At 44.7% G+C, this 21,146-nt stretch overlaps 1 protein-coding gene across 1 annotated transcript in view; it reads left to right on the top strand.

Moving 5' to 3' along the window:
* Window positions 1–21,146, top strand: part of TBC1D1 (TBC1 domain family member 1) — a 207,145-nt gene that overhangs the window by 104,659 nt on the left and 81,340 nt on the right. The window contains 6 exon segments of the mRNA XM_023753657.1: window positions 2,215–2,733; window positions 4,618–4,707; window positions 6,459–6,563; window positions 7,305–7,434; window positions 11,800–11,891; window positions 18,422–18,532. Of these exon segments, the coding sequence (XP_023609425.1) occupies window positions 2,215–2,733; window positions 4,618–4,707; window positions 6,459–6,563; window positions 7,305–7,434; window positions 11,800–11,891; window positions 18,422–18,532 (1,047 nt within the window).

The raw sequence follows: 21,146 nt of genomic DNA, 5'->3' as shown, positions 1-21,146 counted from the left end.
GCTGATGTTGCTGAGGTCTTGTGGTGACTTGTTGGCAAAGGTGTGAATGAAACCTCAACTCCCTACCTCTTTCTTCTCTTTGTCCTGCCTTTTTTATATCGATGAACAACTTTGAGGCCTCCATGCGATGTATAATTACTTAGTGGTAGAAGAGTGAGCTACAGCACAAGCAAATAGTGCAGACAGATGCTTGATGTCTGTTGACATTTCACCTTATTTAGTATCATTTAGGTTTTATACTTCATAATCAATTTTTAAAATATCCTTAAAGGTATTTTGACTTTTTTGTTGTTGTTGTTGTTGTTAATCCTCACCCGAGGATATTTTCCCATTGATTTTAAGAAAGAGTGGAAGGGAAGGGGAGAGATAGACAGAGAAACATCGATATGAGAGAGACACATCGATTGGTTGCCTCCTGCACATGCCCCCACCAGGGCTGGGGATCGAGCCTGCAAACGAGGTACATGTCCTTGACCGGAATTGAACCTGGGGCCCTTCACTCTGCGGGCTGACGCTCTAGCCACTGAGCCAAACTGGCTAGGGCTATTTTGACTCTTTATATGATAAAATACCTTGAAATGACATATCATAATCTTTTATGGTAGAGAGATTGTCTTTAAGATGTGCTTGATATGAAATATAGAGGAAAAAAATCTTTTGAGTTTTAAGGGATTATGTCATGAACCCAGAATATAAGCATACTTTTAAAATCTATTAAAACCACCTCCATTTACTGTATTATATTGATCTTTGACCTAAATTGAAAAGGTGTTGTTGTTGTTTTTCCTTCCCTATAATGTTTTTAAAAAGACATTGGGCCAATGGGTATTGGACTTTAAATTGAATTATCTAACAGAAAAAAAAGGAAAAAAAAATTGCTTTGGGTGTTAGGTCATGACAATAAGTAGGCATTTCCTTATGGGAAGTTGAATCATGCCCGTCTTGTTTAGTGTATGGCTGATAGCACAGACCTACCCACAGCTGCCACAGACTCCTCCTCCGTCTGCTGCTGCTCTGAACTCTGAGGGATCTCGTCCCAAGCTACTGATGAGAGGGTGTAGCAGTCGGGACCGCAGTAGCACACGAGAGCATTCTGTTCATTCTCTGATCGTGACTTTACCTTGAACCTAAAGGCTTGGGCATCTCTGTGAGTGGGAGCCCCAGTGTGTTGCTGTGATAATGATGCCGTCATGGTTGCTTACTCCTTGATTAAAACCTCCACGCTCTGCACTTAATACTATTCAACTATTAGGGAGTACAGGACTCGGCAATAAATTGTCAGTTGTCGTTGAAGAAAATGATTTGAAGAAATGTTTTATAAGATTATTTCAGTCTTGTCTTGTCATCCTCATCCCAGCCATTTATTGTGGACAACTTTCCCAGCTACATTGCCATGAGATCTAGAGTCGCTGCATAGTGTTTTGGTGAGCTGCATTGGAGACAAAACTCTCCAGGGGTGATGGCTTCTCCAGAGAGGACCTTTGGCTTTGCACTGGCATCAGCCTGGGTTTGAATCCAAGGCTAGCCACGTTGGCCGTGCATCCGTGAGCCAGTTGACTTAACCTTGTGGGGTGTGGGCATGTGAATCTTCTAGAGTAGCCCCTCAGATGTAAGAGGTGCTTTATAAATACTACTAGAGGCCCGGTGCACGGAGTCCTGCACCAGTGGCCTGGCCTGTGGGGTTCGGGCCAAAACCGTCTCTCTGACATCCCCCAGGGGTCCCAGATTGTGAGAGGGTGCAGGCCAGGCTGAGGGACCCCACTGGTGCACAGTTAGGCCAGGGAGGGGCTGTGGAGGGCTCCAGGGCATGTTCGGCCTGTCTCACCCAGCCGGACCCCAACAGCAAGCTAACCTACCGATTGGAACGTCTGCCCCCTAGTGGTCAGTGTGTGTCATAGCGACTGGTCGACCGGTTGAACGAACGCCTGGACATTTAGAATATTAGGCTTTTATTATATAGGATTCCTCATCTCTTCCCTGCGAAAGCTGTGTATTTTGCACCCATGGGAGGGCAGACTTCTTTTTCTAGAAGGTCGGTACACTGACAGTGAGACAAGTGCCAGGAAAGGAGTGGACAGATTCCTGTGGGATCCTCCTTTGGTGCCCTGTGATGGAATGTGCAGCGAAGCCGGGGGAGAGCATGGTGTTGGCTCCTTGTGCCTGGGAGTGCCCACTACTGCGTGTTCCAAATAACACTCCTTCCTCTCTCGGCAGGTGCCCGAGATCATCAGCTCCATCCGCCACGCCGGGAGGATCGCCCGCCAGGAGGAGCTGCATTGCCCCTCGGAGTTTGACGACACGTTCTCCAAGAAGTTCGAGGTGCTCTTCTGCGGCCGGGTGACCGTGGCGCACAAGAAGGCGCCGCCAGCCCTGATCGACGAGTGCATTGAGAAGTTCAACCACATCAGCTGCAGCAGGAAAGCCGAACTTGACCTGGTCTCCCAGAACTCCGAGGCCAGCAACCCTGCTGCGGCGCTTTCCTTCACGGATAAGTTCCGATCGGTGCTGCAGCCCGCGGGGCCCACGGAGCAGGGCCACTGGCCCATGCGTAAGTCCTTCTCGCAGCCCGGCCTGCGCTCCCTGGCCTATAGGAAGGAGTTTCAGGATGGGAGCCTGCGAAGTCACAGTTTCTTCAGCTCTTTTGATGAAAACGACATTGAGAACCACCTCATCAGTGGACACAATATTGTGCAGCCAACGGATATTGAGGAAAATCGAACTATGCTTTTTACGGTAAAACATCACCAAGCCTCGTGGTCATCCCCAGTCTTCAGATAAGAAAATCTGCTTTATTGAGCCAAGAAGCTTAGTACACTGCTTTTGGGTTTATGTGGAATCCATGTATTTTTATCCTCAATAATTCTTTTCTCAGGATAAAGTCCTTGCTTGAGTCCTAAGCCTTTAAAGTCATCAAGGGGAAGGATAAAGAGAATCCATTTTCTTGTATAATTTTTATCTCCCCCAACCATGCTTATAAAGATACCTTTTCAATGTGGAAGGAACACAGTTAATATGTGTAAAAGAGGCCCAGAAAGGGATTTTAAAAAATGTATATTAATTTCAAGTCATCTGTTTCAACAAAATCTTTTTGGAAAATACTCCCTCCTTGGTATTTTTATTAATGTATAAAGCATTTATGCTTTGTTAAGCAGGGTAATTGGATTTGGAGATGACGTGATATTTGAAATTTATACCCAAACTGAAATGTTAGTTCAGCCAATGGCCTGCTCACTTTTTTCTAGAAGTTTGGTAAACTGATAATGGGCCAAATGGCAGAAAAGGAATTGGCAGGGAGGCTGTCCCTGCAGGTGGGGTTGCTGCGTGCGCTGCCCTTTCTGGGAGTCCCTGGGTCTGAGCTGATGGGGGTGGAGCTGTCCCAGCAGGGAGCTGGCCTCTGAAGATGGAGAGAACTGATCGTTCCTTGACCCCCCTCTCTGTTGTTCCTTTGACTTAAGGTTGAGCAGAATTACCTTATCTGTCCCGTCTTGTTTTTGTGCCTGACCCAGGGCAGTGAGATGACTGAGGGGTAAGGAGCTGGCTACTTAGTTGAGTGCTGATGGCTGTATGCAGGTTTACGATCAAGAGAGTGAGTCAGGAGCACAGGGCTGACTTCTTCCCGTTGTCATCATAGACCTAGTGTACCGAAGGGTGCTGCTTGCAGTCACTCTTGTGCTTTAATCTGTTATTTTTGAAAAATTTCTCTTGGAGTCATTGGGAAAGCTGCTCGGTGCCTTTATTTTCAAGTACTTATTGTGTGTCCACTGCATACAGGGTCCCTTGCAATACACCAGAAATACAGCCGTGAACAAGACATGTAGTCTCTGCCCACGTGGAGTTTAGATTCTGGAAAGAGAGACCAACAACTGGTTGCAAGTAATGATCTCATTACAGCTGGGATAAATACTGCAAAGGATAAGCAGAGGGTGCTGCCAGAGCCTCGGGGGGACTGGGGAGGCTTCTTTGAGGAGGTGACTCTCACCGAGCAGAGGTTTCGGTGTGGACAACCAGCAGAGTGTCCTGGGTTCAGGGAGGTGCAGGAGAGGAGGCCCCGGGGGAGGGACGGAGCACAGACAGCAGGTGGCCATGGCGGCTCAGTCCTAGAGCGGAGTCTGCTGTGCTGACTCAGGTCAGTAAGACAGTGTTAACTTATGCTAATGCTCTAACTTTGCAAAGTCTGCTATGTAGTACAGGAATGCCTAACACACAGTATGGACTCCACAAAGGGTAGATTATTTTAACAATAATTTTAAAAGACGTAGAATAAAAGTCATTAGTAAACTGTTTGGGACGTTTTAAAAGACAGTTTTTGTTTTCTGGGGGATGCACTTACGTAGGAGCTGAGGCGTTGCTGCTGACTTTGGATATGTGGTTCTTCCGTCGCACGGAGGACCGCTGTCTAATGTAGGCAAACGCGCTAAGTTGTCCTGCACTACCCGAAACCCGTAGGTTAAATGACAGCCCTGGAAGCGATTTTCCACGGTGAGATAGTCAGGATTTTATAGACGCTTGCCCCTTTTATTCTTTATTTTCATAGGTCATGAAATGAGAACGTTTGTGAGATAAATTTGAATTCAGCTTTCATGAGAAGCTGGTTGCTTTTTTTGTTTGTCTTTTAAGATTGGTCAATCTGAAGTTTACCTCATCAGTCCTGACACCAAAAAAATAGCATTGGAGAAAAATTTTAAGGAGATATCCTTCTGCTCTCAGGTAAGTTCAGATGGGTTATTGGCTCAATTGCAGTGGAATTTTTACTGAATTATTTCCATATCTGTCCATCAACGGAAGTGCTAAAGGTCACAAGATGTATGTGTTCTAAGTACTTGATTTGTGTTCTTGCATTTCTTCCTCCTTTACTTTGATATGTTAAGGCAAAATGTGAATGTAATTTCGAAATTAAGGATTTTGTTTTTAGAAACAATAACCTACTGGAGAAAATAGGTCTACTTTTCTTTTTTTCAATTATTGGTGGTAATATTCCCAAGAGATTATTCTCATGTGTATATGTGTATGTCTGTGGGCACGTTATATACATATTTTTAAATAGATACTTATTTCTTCTTTACAAACGTAATAACTTTATTGGGTACCAATAACATGATTTCTTCTTTCTCAAAATAGAATAGACAGTGATTATTTTTGAGGATGTTTTGCTCAGGATACTGTCTACTTGAGTTCTTTCTTGATAATCTCCCAGTGAGTTCCGTAGATTTTGGAGAATCGATCAGTTATAAATGAGCTGTGCCAGTTTTACTCAGGATCTTCCTCACAACTATGAGGTCACTCAAGATACTGTTTGACTACTTTTTAAACTCTGACTTCTCATTTCCTCACTTCCATTTTCTCTTAATAAGATGATGAAGATCTCATTGTTTATTGATGTATAACATGATCTCCTTAAGGATTCAAAGGGATTTTTCCCCCCAAAAATGTGAAACTAAAGAATGTTCCTCAATAGATCAAATAGGGGACCATTTACAAAGGAACAGTTTTTCCAAACCCCGTTCCCCCGAGGAGGAACCTCTAGCTTGTGCTGCACTTGTTGCTGGAGAACACTGAGCAGCCAGCCAGTCCCTGATTGCCACGGATCAGAAAACATCTGATCGAACGTGAGATTCTCCACAGAACTTTTATCTTGATTTGCTGCTATTTCTATGGAAATGGTAATGCTTAATGTTGGCTTTTTCACGTGATAGTTTTATGATTTCCTCAAGTTTATGTAATCCCCTGACCTTCCCGTGGTCAGCACTCAGACCTCCGCCTGCGGGTGCTCTCAGGAGACCCCACACATGAATGTCTATGGACCATGTCTTCTCTGTATTAAGGTGCCTCGTAGCTGATACATTCAAAACAATTTTAGATATTAATATTTATTAGAAAGAGCTCTTAAAAACGACGATGGAGCCCTGGCCTTAACATCTTATGTTTAAAAGCTTCTCTTTCCTTTGTGATTATAATTTCTGGCTCATTCTTCATACCAGTTTACTTCAGTATTTGCCCATTTATTGTATAAGTACACACATGTTTTTGAATCTTTTAACCTTTGTGTCTGTGTGTGTTTGCATGTGTACATGTACACGTGTGTCTGCGCATGTGTGTGTATGGTTGTGTTTCTTCATTAATCTGTGGTCTGCTTTTGATTTTCCAAGTACCTTTTTATTCTTTAATACCTCCGAAAAATTCTCATTTTTCTGTGTCAACTTTTCTTTCCTTCCTTTTAGTGCTAAAATGAGCACTAAAAACTCCAGTTGTGAGATCTTATTGTGGGAATAATCAGAGTAGCATTTGAGAAGAACAGCGTTCATGATCATATTTGAGAGGGGTTTTTAGATCTTTATCTGAAATAATAACGTGATGGTGCCCTTTCACGTGGCGTGGTGTAAATTTGCAGTTGCCTTCCTGGCAGCGATGCCTCTTTCGGATTCAGCTCAACGTTCCTTCTTCTCTCCCACCTCCGACAGGGTATTAGACACGTGGACCACTTCGGGTTCATCTGCCGGGAGTCGTCGGGAGGCGGTGGCTTCCATTTCGTCTGTTACGTGTTTCAGTGCACAAACGAGGCTCTGGTAAGCTGGGCGGGCAGCGCTCACGTGAACCCTTAGCGATGAAGACTTTCAAGCTCATGGAGTTTTCTTTCCTTAGTAAAACCGCAGTCTCATTGACATATTGTTATTTGGCTTTACTATTCTTTCATGACTATTTAATTAGCACGTATCTGAGATTCACTTGGGAGTGCATTTTCAGTTTTCATTATTTTTTAAGAACTGGCTCGCCTGCACCCCCTGGTTTAGCAATTTTAAAATGTCATTTTGGACTTTTGATCAGAAGAATTGGCTTTTTCACTCTGTAACTAATTGGTGCTTTTAGTTTTTCTCATATCCCCTGTAAGAGCCCTGAGCATCTAGGCCAGTGGTTCTCAACCTTCCTAATGCCGCGACCCTTTAATACAGTTCCTCATGTGTGGTGACCCCCAATTTCATTGTTACAAATTGAACATAACTAAAGCATAGTGATTAATCACAAAAACAATATGTAATTAGATATATGTTTTCCGATGGTCTTAGGCGACCCCTATGAAAGGGTCGTTCGACCCCCAAAGGGGTCGAAACCCACAGGTTGAGAACCGCTGATCTAGGCAGTGTTTCTCAGTCGATCATCCTAGCAGTTATGACTGTTACCTGCCAACCTGTGACTCATGGTCCAGAAAACTCGTAAAATATTAAGTCTTCCCGCAGAGTCCCAAATGCGGAGCCCGCTCACGGTAAGTGGACCTTTCGCTGGCTAACGTCTCTCTCCTCTCTGACCAGGTGGATGAGATCATGATGACGCTGAAACAGGCCTTCACGGTGGCTGCTGTGCAGCAGACGAGAGCGCCCGCCCAGCTGTGCGAGGGCTGCCCCCTGCAGGGCCTGCACAAGCTCTGCGAGCGCATCGAGGGTGAGTAGGGCCCCTTCCGCAGGAGGTGAAGGCCCGGGAGCTAGGTGACCTGCACTCGCTGACCGCTGACAGGTTCCTCCTGATGGAGCCGTAGATTAGTCACTGGGTTGTGTTCCATGTGTCAGGGATTGCGCCAGGTGCGTGTGATTCGAGCATAGTGGTGTACCTTTTACACTCCCATCAGCCATTTCTCCACGTCCTTGCCAACACTTGTTGTTTTTTGCTTTATTCTTTTTGATAACCACCTCAATGGGTGTGAAGTGGTATTGATTTCCCCTTTTAAGTGAGATAAATGGACAGTTTTCATCTTAAGCGTCTTAAGGTTCATTTTCTGGCATTATAGTGCTCTTTAAAACGAATCAAAATGATTAATATTTCTTACTGTGTTTTCCTGGTGGTTACTATTTGCTGACATTATACGAAACATATCTGGGAACAGGAGACGTTGGCCTTTAACTAGAGATCCCATCTGAGAGGGATAACCCTTTCCTTGGTGGTTTTCAAGATAAGGTGAACGGTGACGCAAATGTCCCTTCGGAGCTGACTAAGGGGCCCGCGGTGACTTTGGCCTGGAAGATAAAGCAGGTTGTGATCGTAGGCACTGGAAGGGTTCCAGAGTCCCCCCGGTAAAGCTTTCCTTGGTCTGGCTTAGCTTTCAGAATGTTACAGCTGAAAAGTGTACTCAGGGTGGGAATTTTGCCGCTGAGGTTTGGGAATTATCATTTAATTCATCTTTTACCTGACGAAATCTAAGCAAAGCAGGAAGCCGTGCTGATGTGTAAACGTCCCTCACGTAGGCTGGGGAAGGTATGCTTTGCCTGCATGATGGGCGCCTTTCCGGAGTGCAGAGGGCACCGTTCGAGGCGTCCTCCGCAGGGGAGGGGCTCATTACTCTATGAACAGTCGGAGGCCCTTGCTGTTTGCTCTGTTGCATTTCTAATCAGTACAATGAAGTGAGTGGTTTATTAAAGCTCATGCATGTTCCCATAAGAGCAGTTCTAATGGGAACATATAGTTTGGCCAATGACTCCATAAACTGTGGAGAGGACCAATGACATGGCCACAAAAACAAAAGACTTCAAGACTGCGTCGTGTTAACGGATATAGCCACGTTATGCCCCGGAATGTTTAAAATACAATAAATAGCCGTGGCCAGTTTGGCTCAGTGGATAGAGCACCAGCCCACGGACTGAAGGGTCCTGGGTTCTGTTCCCGTCAAGGGCACGTACCTCAGTTGCAGGCTTGATCCCTGGGCCCAGGTGGGGTGCATGCAGAAGGCAACTAGTCGATGTGTGTCTCTCAGATCGGTATTTCTCTCTCTGTGTCTCCTCCCAACCTTTCCACTCTCTCTAAAAAAATCAATGGAAAAATATCCTTGGGTAAGAATTAACAAAAAATAAAATACAATACAATAAACATACAGTACACATTGACGACTTTGGCCACACCACTCTACAGTGCACTTACAACACGTGAGAGGTGCAGGCGTGCTCGGGTTGGATTTGAATTGTGTGCCACTGCTCGTAGGATTCACATCGTGTTTTGCTTATATTAGAGTTTAGAGGAGCATTTTCAGAATTACTAGAATGAATTGTGCTTTCACTAAAACGAAAAACAGCTGAACGGAGGTTTCCCTTTGCACTCTAAGCGAACTCGCCTCGGCTGAGCCAGGCCATGCGTCAGAGCTCCCGCAGACAGTGTGAAGGCGGGCGCACCCATGGGGGCTGCAGGGTTGTGGTTTGGGACTGCCCTTGACTCTGGTTACCTCTTCCTTGCCTCCCTTTCCCCCTCTAAAGCCTTTTGGCATCATGTGGGGAGTGCGCCACCTCGCTGCAGAAACCACCCAGGAGGCGCTGAAGGTGGTGCGAAGCCACGGGGAAGGTGTGGGTAACCGGGCAGACCGGGGTGGGCCCCTCTGCTTTGAGTTGGTTGGGCAGGAAGGACCGAATGCGCCAAGGCATCCTGAAGACAAGGATGGAACTTGGCGAAGGATCTCCCCATGCCTGCTGAGTACGAGGAACAGTCTCCCTGCGTGATTTCACCGAAGACTGCGAGAAGCGTACGATTAGTCTAACTCTTCTCAGCGCTTGGGTTTCTCTCCCCCTGGGGATGTCTCAGCAAACAATACAGTGTGTCCAAACTAGGAAGCTGACACTGTCCGAGGCATCTCCATATGCAAGGAGGAGTGTTGGCTAATGATTAGTGAGGGCTTATGTTACTGTGAATTTCAACACCATTTTGATTCAGCATTTAAGTCGTTCGGACAGTAAAACCAACTATTTGTCTCCCTGCCTTCTAAGACCTGACATCTTGCCAGGGGAGCACCTGAATTTGCTCTGACAAAACCCATCTGGCCTTGCTGTGCTCTTGCCCACCTGTGAATTGACTCCCTTGGTATCGACACCCTCATGTGTCAGACCACCTGACTCTCCGGGCAGAAGGGAGGCAGCGAGGGTTTCAGAGTGATCCCCGGAGGCAAACAGACATGGCTGAGATTCTAACTCTGTCCCTTACTCAGCTGACGACCTTGGACAGAATACTTGACTTCACCGCGCCTCAGTTTCTCCATCTACACCTTTATTACTAGAAATAGTGCCCACTCCAAGGATTATTCTGAGGATCAAATGAGATTTTGCGTGTGGTATTGAGTGAAGTAGCACAGCAATCACTGAAGAAATATTGGCAAAAGAAGGTGGGAGGGACTTCCTGGAAGCTGAGGTGGCTGCAGCAGTGTGAGTAGGGGCCGCAGGAGGGAGGGGCGCTGGGGCAGGCTTGGCTGCTGTCGGCTCCTGACCTTGGACAAGCCACCTGTCTTCTCTAGACCCCAGCAAGCTCACCTGTGAAGCTGGCATGATTTCCAAGTTCCTGGTCCAGATTTGCGAGGTGTTCCCTCTTAGCTATATCAGTGCATCATGGCTCTGAGGCTCTGGAGGACAGGCCAGACGCCTGCCTGTGGCTCATTCTTGGGAGGAGAAGAGAGTGGCAGGTGGATAAGGAGAGGGTCATCCTTGGAATAAAAGCACAGGCATCCCTTAGAGATGTTACGGGTTCAGGCCGGACCACCACAATACAGCAAATATCACAGTAAAAACACGAGTCACACGAATTTTTTGGTTTCCCATGCATATAAAAGTTATGTTTACACTATATTGTGTGCTAGCATTATGTCTGAAAAAAACAATGTACATTCCTCAATTAAAAATACTTTATTGATAAAAAATGCTAACCATTATCTGAGCCTTCAGCAAGTTGTAATCTTCTTGCTGGAGGTTGCCACAAACCTCCAGTTTGTAAAAAATGCAATATCGTCAGAGTGCAGTGAAGTACAGTGAAACGAGTTATGTCTATACGCGCATACCTCGTTTGTGGTTGTTTTTGTTGTGGTTAGGTCAGTAAATCCTTTCATCCTAAATCTCATCGTGTGGAACATTTATCTCTGGCACCAAGAAAAGGCAAAACAGGGTCTGAGCCATGTCTGTGTGGAGAAAGAATGTTCTGAAGTATTAGACACTAATGGGCATTAAAACTATGGCTTTATTTTTATAACTTTTTCTCAGAATCCTCTGTAATGGTTATTGTCCTAAGAATATGAATAAGCAAGCGGTGGTAAGAGGAAAGTGGTTAGTCACATGACTCAATTTTATGTGCGGGAGTATAACATGCAAGAGAAATATGTTGGTCAGTTTTCAAATGGAGTAGTAGTTATTTCTCCTTAAGAAAAGATGTTGAGAGCAAATACTCATGAGAATTTATCATTTTCTTTTTTTTAATTTTTAAAATTGAGAGAGAGAAACATCGATTTGTTGTTCCACTTATTTATGCATTCATTGGTTAATTCTCGTATGTGCCCTGATTGGGGATCGAACCCACAACCTTGGCATATTGGGATGGCACTCTAACCGTTGAGCTACCAGGCCAGGTTGAGAATTTATCATTTTCTGAGGACAACGTTCTGATTGTGTGAGGGGTTTTAACATGGAGCAGTGGCCAAAAAGTAATTTGGAACCACATAGACCTGAGGTAGAGTCCAAGGTTGTGGTTTTTGGAAATTATATAAACTCTCTGGGTCTCAGTTTCCTTATCTGTAAAATGGGGATAATAAAACCCTCTTCATCAGATTGTTCTGAGCATGGAATGATATGATGGAGGCCTGATGTTTAAGACAGTACCTGGTCCATGGAGGGCTCAACTAAAAACTGTTAGTTGTTGTCATTGCCATTATCAACTTTATTGGATAGGATTTCCATAAAATTTTGAAGGCCTGCAGTGGGTAGGTAGAATGTCAAGAGAATGAGTATAGAAGTGTTCACTCTACCTCATAACTTTTACATGTTTTCATCACTCTTTTTTTTTTTCTCTTAATAGGAATGAATTCTTCTAAAACCAAACTAGAACTCCAGAAGCACCTGACAACGTTAACCAATCAGGAGCAAGCAATGGTTTTTGAGGAGGTGCAGGTACAGTGGGAGCGTGCCTTTCCATATGGGAAGAAGAGTCAGCAGCCCCTTGTGAAATGTCATTTTTGAGCAATAGGAGACCAGAGCTGTCACGGCCCCCGGGAAGTGGCCCCAACTCCGCTTGGTTTAAGCTGGAACGGCCCCGTGGAAGGGCCAGGTCGGAATTGCAGATTCACATCAGGTCTTGGTTTTCGAGTGAAAACAACAAAACGGGGGGGGGGGGGGGGGGAGTGCTCTCATAAAAATACCATTTCAGAGTGAGAGAAATTATAAAGTGGAAGAACCTCAGCCCGGGGACAGGGAGCTGGACTTTGGTCCCTGAGCGCTCCTCTGCTCCGTGGGAAACCTCTGCCACCCTTCTCCTCGGAGTTTGGCTCCGAGTAGGGAGTTGCAGGAGATGCCGTTTACTACATGACATTGAACATTAATTGTTCCTCCTGTCGTATTATTTTTTTGGTTTGAAAATAAATGTAGATGATGTTGTCTCCTTAGAACAGTAGACTATGTCAAACCTAAACAAAATACAGAAAAAAACCAAGCTCGTGGGCTTTCTGCATTAAACCCGGAGACCTGCTCCCGTCCTTGCGTTTCGATGCCACGTATCTTGGGGAAACCACGGTGTGTGTGCCTGCACGCCTGTGACCTGTTCATTCTGACTCTTTAATGAGCTCATCAGAAATGTCATGTCTGCTGTGGCCCAGGGCATTTTCTATGGTTTTCTGGCATTTTTTCTAGGGAGTTAAGCACATCAAAACAAAGAATAAATATCTCTTTTTGAGGGGGAGGAGAGCGGCAGAGGTCCTGCAAATAGAGGGGTCATTAAACCGTAGGAGAAGGCTCCAGCCGCCCTCCTCGCTGGGGGAAAGGCCCAACAGTTAGGGCCCATGGTCTGTTTCCTGTGAGTGTGAAAAAGTAAAGGCTTGTCTTTCTTTCAACCACATGTTAAAGTTCTCTTTATCCCCGTTCTCCTCCCTCTGTAAGGTTGTCATCTGTAGTAGAAGGAAAGCACAGAGAGGTTTTCTAACTTTCGTAGATAGCTTAGGATGTCATCTTCATGACTTTTAATTGGCTTTACATTTTTCTTCCGAATCCACTTGAGACACACCCATTTGTTTTCCCTTAAAGGATCTTTAGAGTTCCAAGTACCCAGTATGCTTAGACAGATTGAATGTGATTTGCATGTGATCTTCATCAATGGGTAAATGGATAAATGGGTGGTAATTTGCTTCTGATAATTAATGCATTACAAAGTGCTATCAAGTCACTTTGGGGAGCACACTGCCAGCCAGCATAGAAGAGGCATATTCCTCCCCAGTGTGAGTTTTCTTTATGTAGACATCACTGTGTATGTAACTTCCCCCACACAGTGCGATGCATCAGGATAGGAAACACACATGTTTTTTTTCTGCAGCAACGAGAAGTGTCTAATGGATCTAATTTGAGATTCTCTTTGACCTGCACAAGTTTTGAGACACTGAGTACATATGGCAAAGAGGCTGTAGAGAAAAATGGTGACAGTTTTACTTTTAAAAAGTGCACTCAGCCTGGCTGGTGTGACTCAGTGGGTTGAGCGTCGTCCCATGCACCAAGAGGTCGCTGCTTCCATTCCTGGTCAGGGCACATGCCTGGGTTGTGTGGGGGGGTGGAGGGTGGGGGTGGGAGGGGGGTGCAGGAGGCAGCCGATCAATGTTTCTCTCTCATCGATGTTTCTGTCTGTCTGTCTCTCCCTCTCCCTTCCTCTCTTTCTAAAATCAATAAAACCATTTAAAAAATAGTGTACTCAGTTAATCTCCTAAGGCCCCTAGAAGACTAGTTTTTTTTTATTGGTTTAAATACCAAAGGGAAGTCATGGGTTACAAAAGCCAGCTCAGACTTTGTCCTCCGTCAGTGTATGCATGGCTCTTCCTTGAATGATACGAATTTGACATGATCTCTTCTTCAGTCTAATGGCTTATTGATCGTCTTGTTGAATTATTTCCTCAAGGCCCATTTGTAGTTTTTGTAAAACATTTTACAAACCACGTCATTGGTTTCTTTTTAGGCAGCAGTGCCTGCTAATGTGTTTGAAAAATCATACGTTTCAAAAACTTCATAAAGAAGAAGGTGGCTTTGTGGGGTCACGAGTCCTCTTATAAGGAGAGTGGCTCATCTCTTCCTCCACACAGTCCTTCCTGGAGGTGGTTTGGTTCTGCAGAACTCTCTTACGGCACACTTCCATAAGACAAATGCCATTGCTGGTATTATTGAAATGTGTGGCACGTGATCACCTAAATAGTTATTGAAGCATACGCAATCATGTCTTTGTAAATAAATGCTTAATGTAAAATAAAATGCATCCCAAACAGAACCATGAAGAAAGAGAGATGAATGATTATCGTGCAGATGGTGCCAGAGATGATCACTGCTGCAGACACGCCGACCTGGGCCAGTGGGCGCTGGGGCCTGTTAGCCTTCCTCTCTCTAGGACAGTGATGGCGAACCTTTTGAGCTCGGCGTGTCAGCATTTTGAAAAACCCTAACTTAACTCTGGTGCCATGTCACATATAGAAATTTTTTGATATTTGCAACCATAGTAAAACAAAGACTTATATTTTTGATATTTATTTTATATATTTAAATGCCATTTAACAAAGAAAAATCAACCAAAAAAAATGAGTCCGCATGTCACCTCTGACACGCGTGTCATAGGTTCGCCATCACTGCTTAGGAGGACTACTGACGACACTGCATAGCCAGCCACATGTCTGTCTGTGGTCTGTTTGAAATGTCTAGTATTGAGTGAAGTGGCACAGTAATCACTAACGAAATACATCGAACATATCCAACTGGGCAGGCGTGACAGTCCAACTGGGCAGGCGTGACAGTGACTCCCAGGGTCTTGCTGGCGGAGGTGCCGCGTCCAGGCTGGCCCTCTGAGTCTGAGAAACTGCGTTGAGGCCCAGGGAGGGCAAGGGAAGGAAATGTCTCCAGATCCAACTCCCTTCATCTGAGTGAGTGTGTTTCAGGGGATGACTGCACCCGTCCTGAGTAGATAAATCAAGTGGATGTACATTCAGTAGGTGTCCATGATGGGCTAAACAACACGGCTTTTCACCAGTTAAAGACCAATGGGTAGAAGAGCTATGCTTCATTTTGTAAAGAAAATGGAGCACCTTCTTTGGATTTCCTACGGTCTTAAAATGATTTCTTATAGGATTTGATTGCCATTTTTAAAAAAGGTGTCAGAGCGTCCTGTCCCGGTGGGCGCGGCCGTTTTTAGTCGTTGGCTCTAAAGACCGCAGGCGCCCGGAGCACTCAGCGTTCTCAGTCAGCGCTGAGAATTTATCTTTAATTGCATTTACCACCAGTTTGTAGGCTCCTCATAGAAATAAGGTGAAGACACAGGTAACAAAGTTGACTTTGTTACTTAACAGGCAGTTCATTGTTTTCTTGTTGTTGTTGTAAACATTGCCGTATAACATAACTGGAGGAAAGTGCACAAGTCAGGGTGTGTAGTTCAGGGGATTGCTTACAAGTTGACCCACCTGTGCACTGGCACCGAGATTTTTAAAAAGCAGGAGCATTGCCAACTCCTCAGAACCCTGCCCCGGCTCCTGACACCGCAGATTAATTTTGAACAAGCAAGTTAATTTTTGACTGAGAAGTGATGTGACCCAGCTTGGTTCGCACTGTTCTCCTCTGACTTGTCTCTCTGACCCATGAATGTCTATACAATGAAACCACCTTTAGGAAACAACGATTTGCCACGAGGGAGGATGGTGACGTCATGTGGGAGGTAGGGGGAGAAGGCACCTTGCTGATCATTTAACTCAGTGGAATGGTAGCCCCTACCCGTGTTGTTTTAAGGAAGGGTGTATTCTTGACCTTGTACGCCACCATGAAAACGTGCTTCCTGCTCTGGTGACTTTTCTGTGATGTTTAACGAGCCCGTGACGCGGCCTCTGGTTCTCGGCTTCAGTTTTTAATGTGCAGCAATTGTGCTCAGCTGAGCTCTCCTTTCTGGCCTTCTGAATAGTTCCTTGCATGTAGCCTTTGAGGAAAAGAAAATGCATCCATAATGCTCTTTATTCCTGCATTCTTAGCCTTTTTTTTTATATTTTGAAATAATGATTATGAAGAATTTCTCCAAGAAAAATACACATTTTCTTGTGAGAGTAGCCGGAAGTTTGCATTAAAAGATGCAAGAGAAGAAAGAGTGGGTCAGCTCTCGCTGCCTGCGTCTGCTGAGGGGCCTCGTGTAATTCCTTTCTGCTCCTCTTTTCTGAACTTTAACAAAATAAAATGGACTTTATTCTTTAGAGTGGTTTTAGTTTTTCAGTAAATGGGTGCAAAGTACAGAGGGTTCCCATGTAAGCTCCCGCCTCTGTGCCTCCCACCCCAGCCGGTTTCCCTGTTAATAACGTGGCCTAAGTGAGGTACATTTGTTACCATTGATGATGCATTATTATTCACTAAAATCCACAGTTTACGGGGGTTCACTCTCGGTGTGGTACATCCTGTAGGTTTGACAGATGTATAAAGATGTGTGTACACCGTTATGGTATCATCCAGAACTGTTTCACTGTCCTAAAATTCCTCTGCGTTTTGCCTGTCCCTCCCCTCCTCCTCCCCCCATCTCCAGTCCTCCAAACCCCAGGCACCCACTGATCTTTTTACTGTCTCTGGTTTCGTCTTTTCCACATTGTCATATAGTTGGAATCATACAGAATATAGTCTTTTCAGATTGGCTTCTTTCACTTAACAATATGCATTTAAGGTTCCCGTAGGTCTTTTCATGGCTTGATAGCTCTTTTCTTTTTAGTGCCGAATAATATTCCATTGTCTGGAATGGAACAGCTTATCCATTCATCCACTGAAGGAGGACATCTGGGTTGCTTATAACTTCTGGCTGTTATAAATCTGCTGTAAACATTTATATGCAGGTTTTTGTGTGGACATAAATTTTCAACTCATTGGGGAAAATTCTAAGCAGTGCAATTGCTCGGTTGTATGATGAGAGTGTGTTTAGTTTTGTAAAAAGCTGCCAGCTGTCTCCCAAAGTGGGTGTGCCATTTCCACTCCCACTGAAAGCAAATGAGTTGCGATAGCTTCCTGGGCTTTTAAACTCACAGATACGCATTACCTCCCTGGGTCAGCAGGGCTAAGTTGGGATTGTGGTCCTCACCACCACTTTCCTTTACTGAAGATCTGATGGGACCTTCCCCTGGAGAAATCCACTTGCTGAATAAAACGTGTATAGTTTTATAACATCAAGGTTCCTGGCTTGGAATCCAGGTGAGGAGCCTCTGTTCTAGCTTCTAAAATATTTAATCCTTAAATGTGAAATTTGAAAGAACAGAAGGTCCTCAATAAAAAACACACATTATTCACTGTATTTTCCTTGAGTAACAGGAACAACTTATTTTTTAAAGTGACCTTTTTCTTTAAGAGATCGAATGTCAGAAGGTCTAGGTTAGTATTGTCGTTCCTTCTAAAGCCCATGACATGAAGGGTGAAATCATTGTTCCTTCGTTAGCTGGGGGAGGAGGTTGCTAAGAGTAGCATCGACCCAGACTCAGATGCTTGTAGAGTGGATCCATTTATCGCACCCCGACTTTGCTTCAAAGGGCAGGCTAGAAGTTTGGAGTAGGGAGAGAGGTCCAGGAGCCGAACAATGGATAATTGTCCATCTAAAAAAGATGCATTTCCGAAGTTTATAGACTAGACGTTTTGTGTATCTCCAGAGCAATTCAGCTTTGCTTTCTTCATATTCAGTGAAAAGAAACCATTAAGTTGGATGGTCTTTTAAAAATGAACTCTGACTGGTAATTTCAAATCCAAAGACTGTGGGGGCTGGAGGAGACCGTTAGTGTGTCTCGTGCACCAGCTTCATTTGAACGAACGAGAAAGCTAAGATTAAACTACGCCTTTGGTCACACTTCCAGGCAGCACCTCGGGCCTCCGGGTCCTCATTCCTACTCCCCTGTGCTTTGCCACCACCCTGCCTGAGAAGTAAAAGATGTGGAGAGAATTTTTTAAATAGAAAAAAAAAATGGAGTCAGTGCCATGACATTTTGTGTGCGAGTTCATGCCTTGTGGCAGAAAGTGCTTGCTGACGAACACATGTGACATATAGAACCATGACCCTGGGCCCATCGCTCTTTTTCTTTCCATTTCACTAACCATCAGAGTTTATAAATGTGTAGCCACGATGGCTCTTGACCTCTGGGTGTTTACACAGATTTTGTTCTTTTCTTCTGTTTTCAAGACTATTTGTTTATTAAATATTTTGACTATGCCTCTATCTGATGTGAAATATTTATTTTAGGCATAAGGACATCAGAGGTCAGAAGCTAAATCTGGCCCACCAGCTAGTTCCACTGTTTCTTTTAAAAAATTATCTCCCTTTTTGGGATCATTGGTGCCCCCTAGTGAGGTGATTGGGTAAAACACTAATTAATGAATGGAAGGACACGGTTAGTTAGCATTTCCAAAGTAGTTTTGTTGACAATAAAAAAAATAAATGTAATATCTTCTTCTTCTTTTTTAAGAAATTGAGACCAAGAAATGAGCAGCGAGAGAATGAATTGGTTATTTCTTTCCTGAGATGTTTATATGAAGAGAAGCAAAAAGTTCACACCCATATTGGGGATGTAAAGCAGGTATGGCATTTTTTCTCTTCTCGTAATTTTACCAGGACATGGTGTAAAAGAGTCCTGAGGATGTGCCGAAGCTCTGGAAGCTGTTTTTGCCCCTGTGTTTTATTTGCATTTGTTATACACATAGGGAAGATTTGGGAATATTCAGACTGTGCTGGAGACCGTGAGGCGTTTCTGCACCGTAGAGGGGGTGGAGTGACGTTTCAGAGAACCTACTGCCACCGGCTCCCCAATCGCAGGGAGCCAGCCTCTGCCACCTCCCCTCTCTCCCTGGTAGAGTGGGAGCGACATCATAAAGCACTTTCAGAGCTGCATAAAGTGCGTGGTGGGTCTTCTTAGCATGCAGGCTGTGTGCATGTAAGCTGGCACCACTGCAAAGCCAGACAGAACCCTAGAGAGCCTGGTCCTGTGCTATTCAGATGGGAAACGTCCATTGATCCCCTTTAACACGATGGAGGCGCCCAGTCTGCCGCCCTCTGCTCCTGTCCACAGCTTTGTTTGGCTTTTCTGTTTGAGGGGTGCTGTGTCAGGCTGGCGCTGCCTGCGGGTCTCTGTCTTTGAGGAGCTGCCAGTTTGGGGTTCAGTACATACAGTGCCGTGGACCACTTTTATGTGTATTTTGGATTCTGTGGAAGTCAGTTCATAATAACCAGTATTGCTTCAAAACATGCATTTCATATTTTTAAAAAAATATATTTTATTGATTTTTTTTACAGAGAGGAAGGGAGAGGGATAGAGAGTTAGAAACATCAATAAGAGAGAAATATTGATCAGCTGCCTCCTGCACACTCCCCACTGGAGATGTGCCCGCAACAAAGATACATGCCCTTGACCGGAATCGAACCTGGGACCCTTCAGTCCGCAGGCCGACGCTCTATCCACTGAGCCAAACCGGTTACAGCTGCATTTCATATTTGTTTAACTTACGTGTAGGCCAGTAAATCTAGAGAAAAATCAGTGAAGGACGTTTTAAAAAATACTCAATTTTCCAAAAGTACGTAATAGCCTTTTAAAAAGAACACCAATGCTCGTTCTAAAGGCGCTTTAACGTCCAGTCGTGTGCCCTACCCCATAAACAGCCCCTGCTTTTCTGGTAACCTCACCATGACGCAGTTTCACTGGGATGCACGCGTAGCAGCTCTCCCCATTGAGTTCCTACCTTCCTGAACTCTCAGAGCTCACGCACAGTGTCTGGCAATGTTTTTAATCTCATTGGCCAGCTATCGGCTCCCTCGGCGGTGGTGCGAATGCCAGTGCACGTCTGTGTCCTTGGCCTTTGACCTTTGTGGTTGACATTCCTCCCTTCCACACACCCTTCAGGCGGTGTGTGCGCCTCCTGTCCACTTTGGGATGCGTCACTCCATCTAAGTTTTCAGTTAATTCTCTAGTTCCATTTTCAACCTATTTGTTCTTATTTCCATTGCTTCCTCTCCCTCCCCCGCCCCCTGCTTTTGTACCATTAATAGTTTTTCCTTGTTCTGATTCCCCAACCCCACCAACTTGTTCCAACAGGAAATTGGTAATTTTGAGATGATTTGTAACTGCTACAGGGAAATAAAGCACTTAGGGTGGAAGAAAGTTTTGACCTACGTGCCAGTTCACTTTCAAGGAATAGGTAGTATCTTTATGATTTGGGCATAGATGAGTCCAGTGGAGAAATATATTTAATAGTTTTTTCCAATGTGAAAACGTCAGATAATTGAATGTGAAAGAGACCAAGCCTCAGCACGTGGAACTGGCGCCTGGGCCGTACTTTCTCTGGAGGCTCCTGAACATTCCGTCACCCAGGAGGCTCACGTCTGCCTGCAAGGAAGACACCCTGGTCCCAGATGTGTTTGGGTGCCCCCAGCATCATCTTCAAGGGAGAAACTTCTAGATGCTTATTTTAAAATAAACAAGGAACGGGTTATTTTCTGAACGTGAATTACTTTCTAAACAGGCATTATTTCCTAAGTGTGAATTATTTTCCAATTATATTTGAATTGTGATGATAGACATACAAAACCTCTCATTAGGTGGGAGAGGAATGGAAGCTTTGAGTGCAGGGAGATGCTTACGGCCGGTTTAAAAGGAGAAAAACACAAGTGTAGGTTTTCTTCTGTCTGTGTAGCATCTGCTACGTAGTACTAAGCTTTTAAAAAATATATATATTTTATTGATTTTTTTACAGAGAGGAAGGGAGAGAGATAGAGAGTTAGAAACATTGATGAGAGAGAAACATCGATCAGTTGCCTCCTGCACACCCCCTACTGGGTATGTGTCCACAACCAAGGTGTATGCCCTTGACTGGAATCGAACCTGGGACCCTTGAGTCCTCAGGCTGATGCTCTATCCACTGAGCCATATCAGTTAGGGCAAGGCTTTTAGCCAATGTTTTCTTCATGTATCAAAACAATACACTCTAGCCCTAGCTGGTTTGGCTCAGTGGATAGAGTGTCGGCCTGCAGACTGAAGGGTCCCAGGTTCAATTCTGGTCAAGGGCACATGCCTGGGTTGCAGGCTTGATCCCCAGTGGAGGGCATATAGGAGGCAGCCGATCAATGATTCTCTCTCATCATTGATGTTTCTATCTCTCTCACTCCATTTCTCTCTGAAATCAATAAAAAAATATTAAAAA

Source organism: Myotis lucifugus, unplaced genomic scaffold (assembly GCF_000147115.1).
Source record: "Myotis lucifugus unplaced genomic scaffold, Myoluc2.0 scaffold_48, whole genome shotgun sequence".
Taxonomy (NCBI): domain Eukaryota; kingdom Metazoa; phylum Chordata; class Mammalia; order Chiroptera; family Vespertilionidae; genus Myotis; species Myotis lucifugus.
The sequence above is the reverse complement of the archived record's forward strand: the minus strand, read 5'-3'. Positions and strand labels throughout refer to the sequence as shown.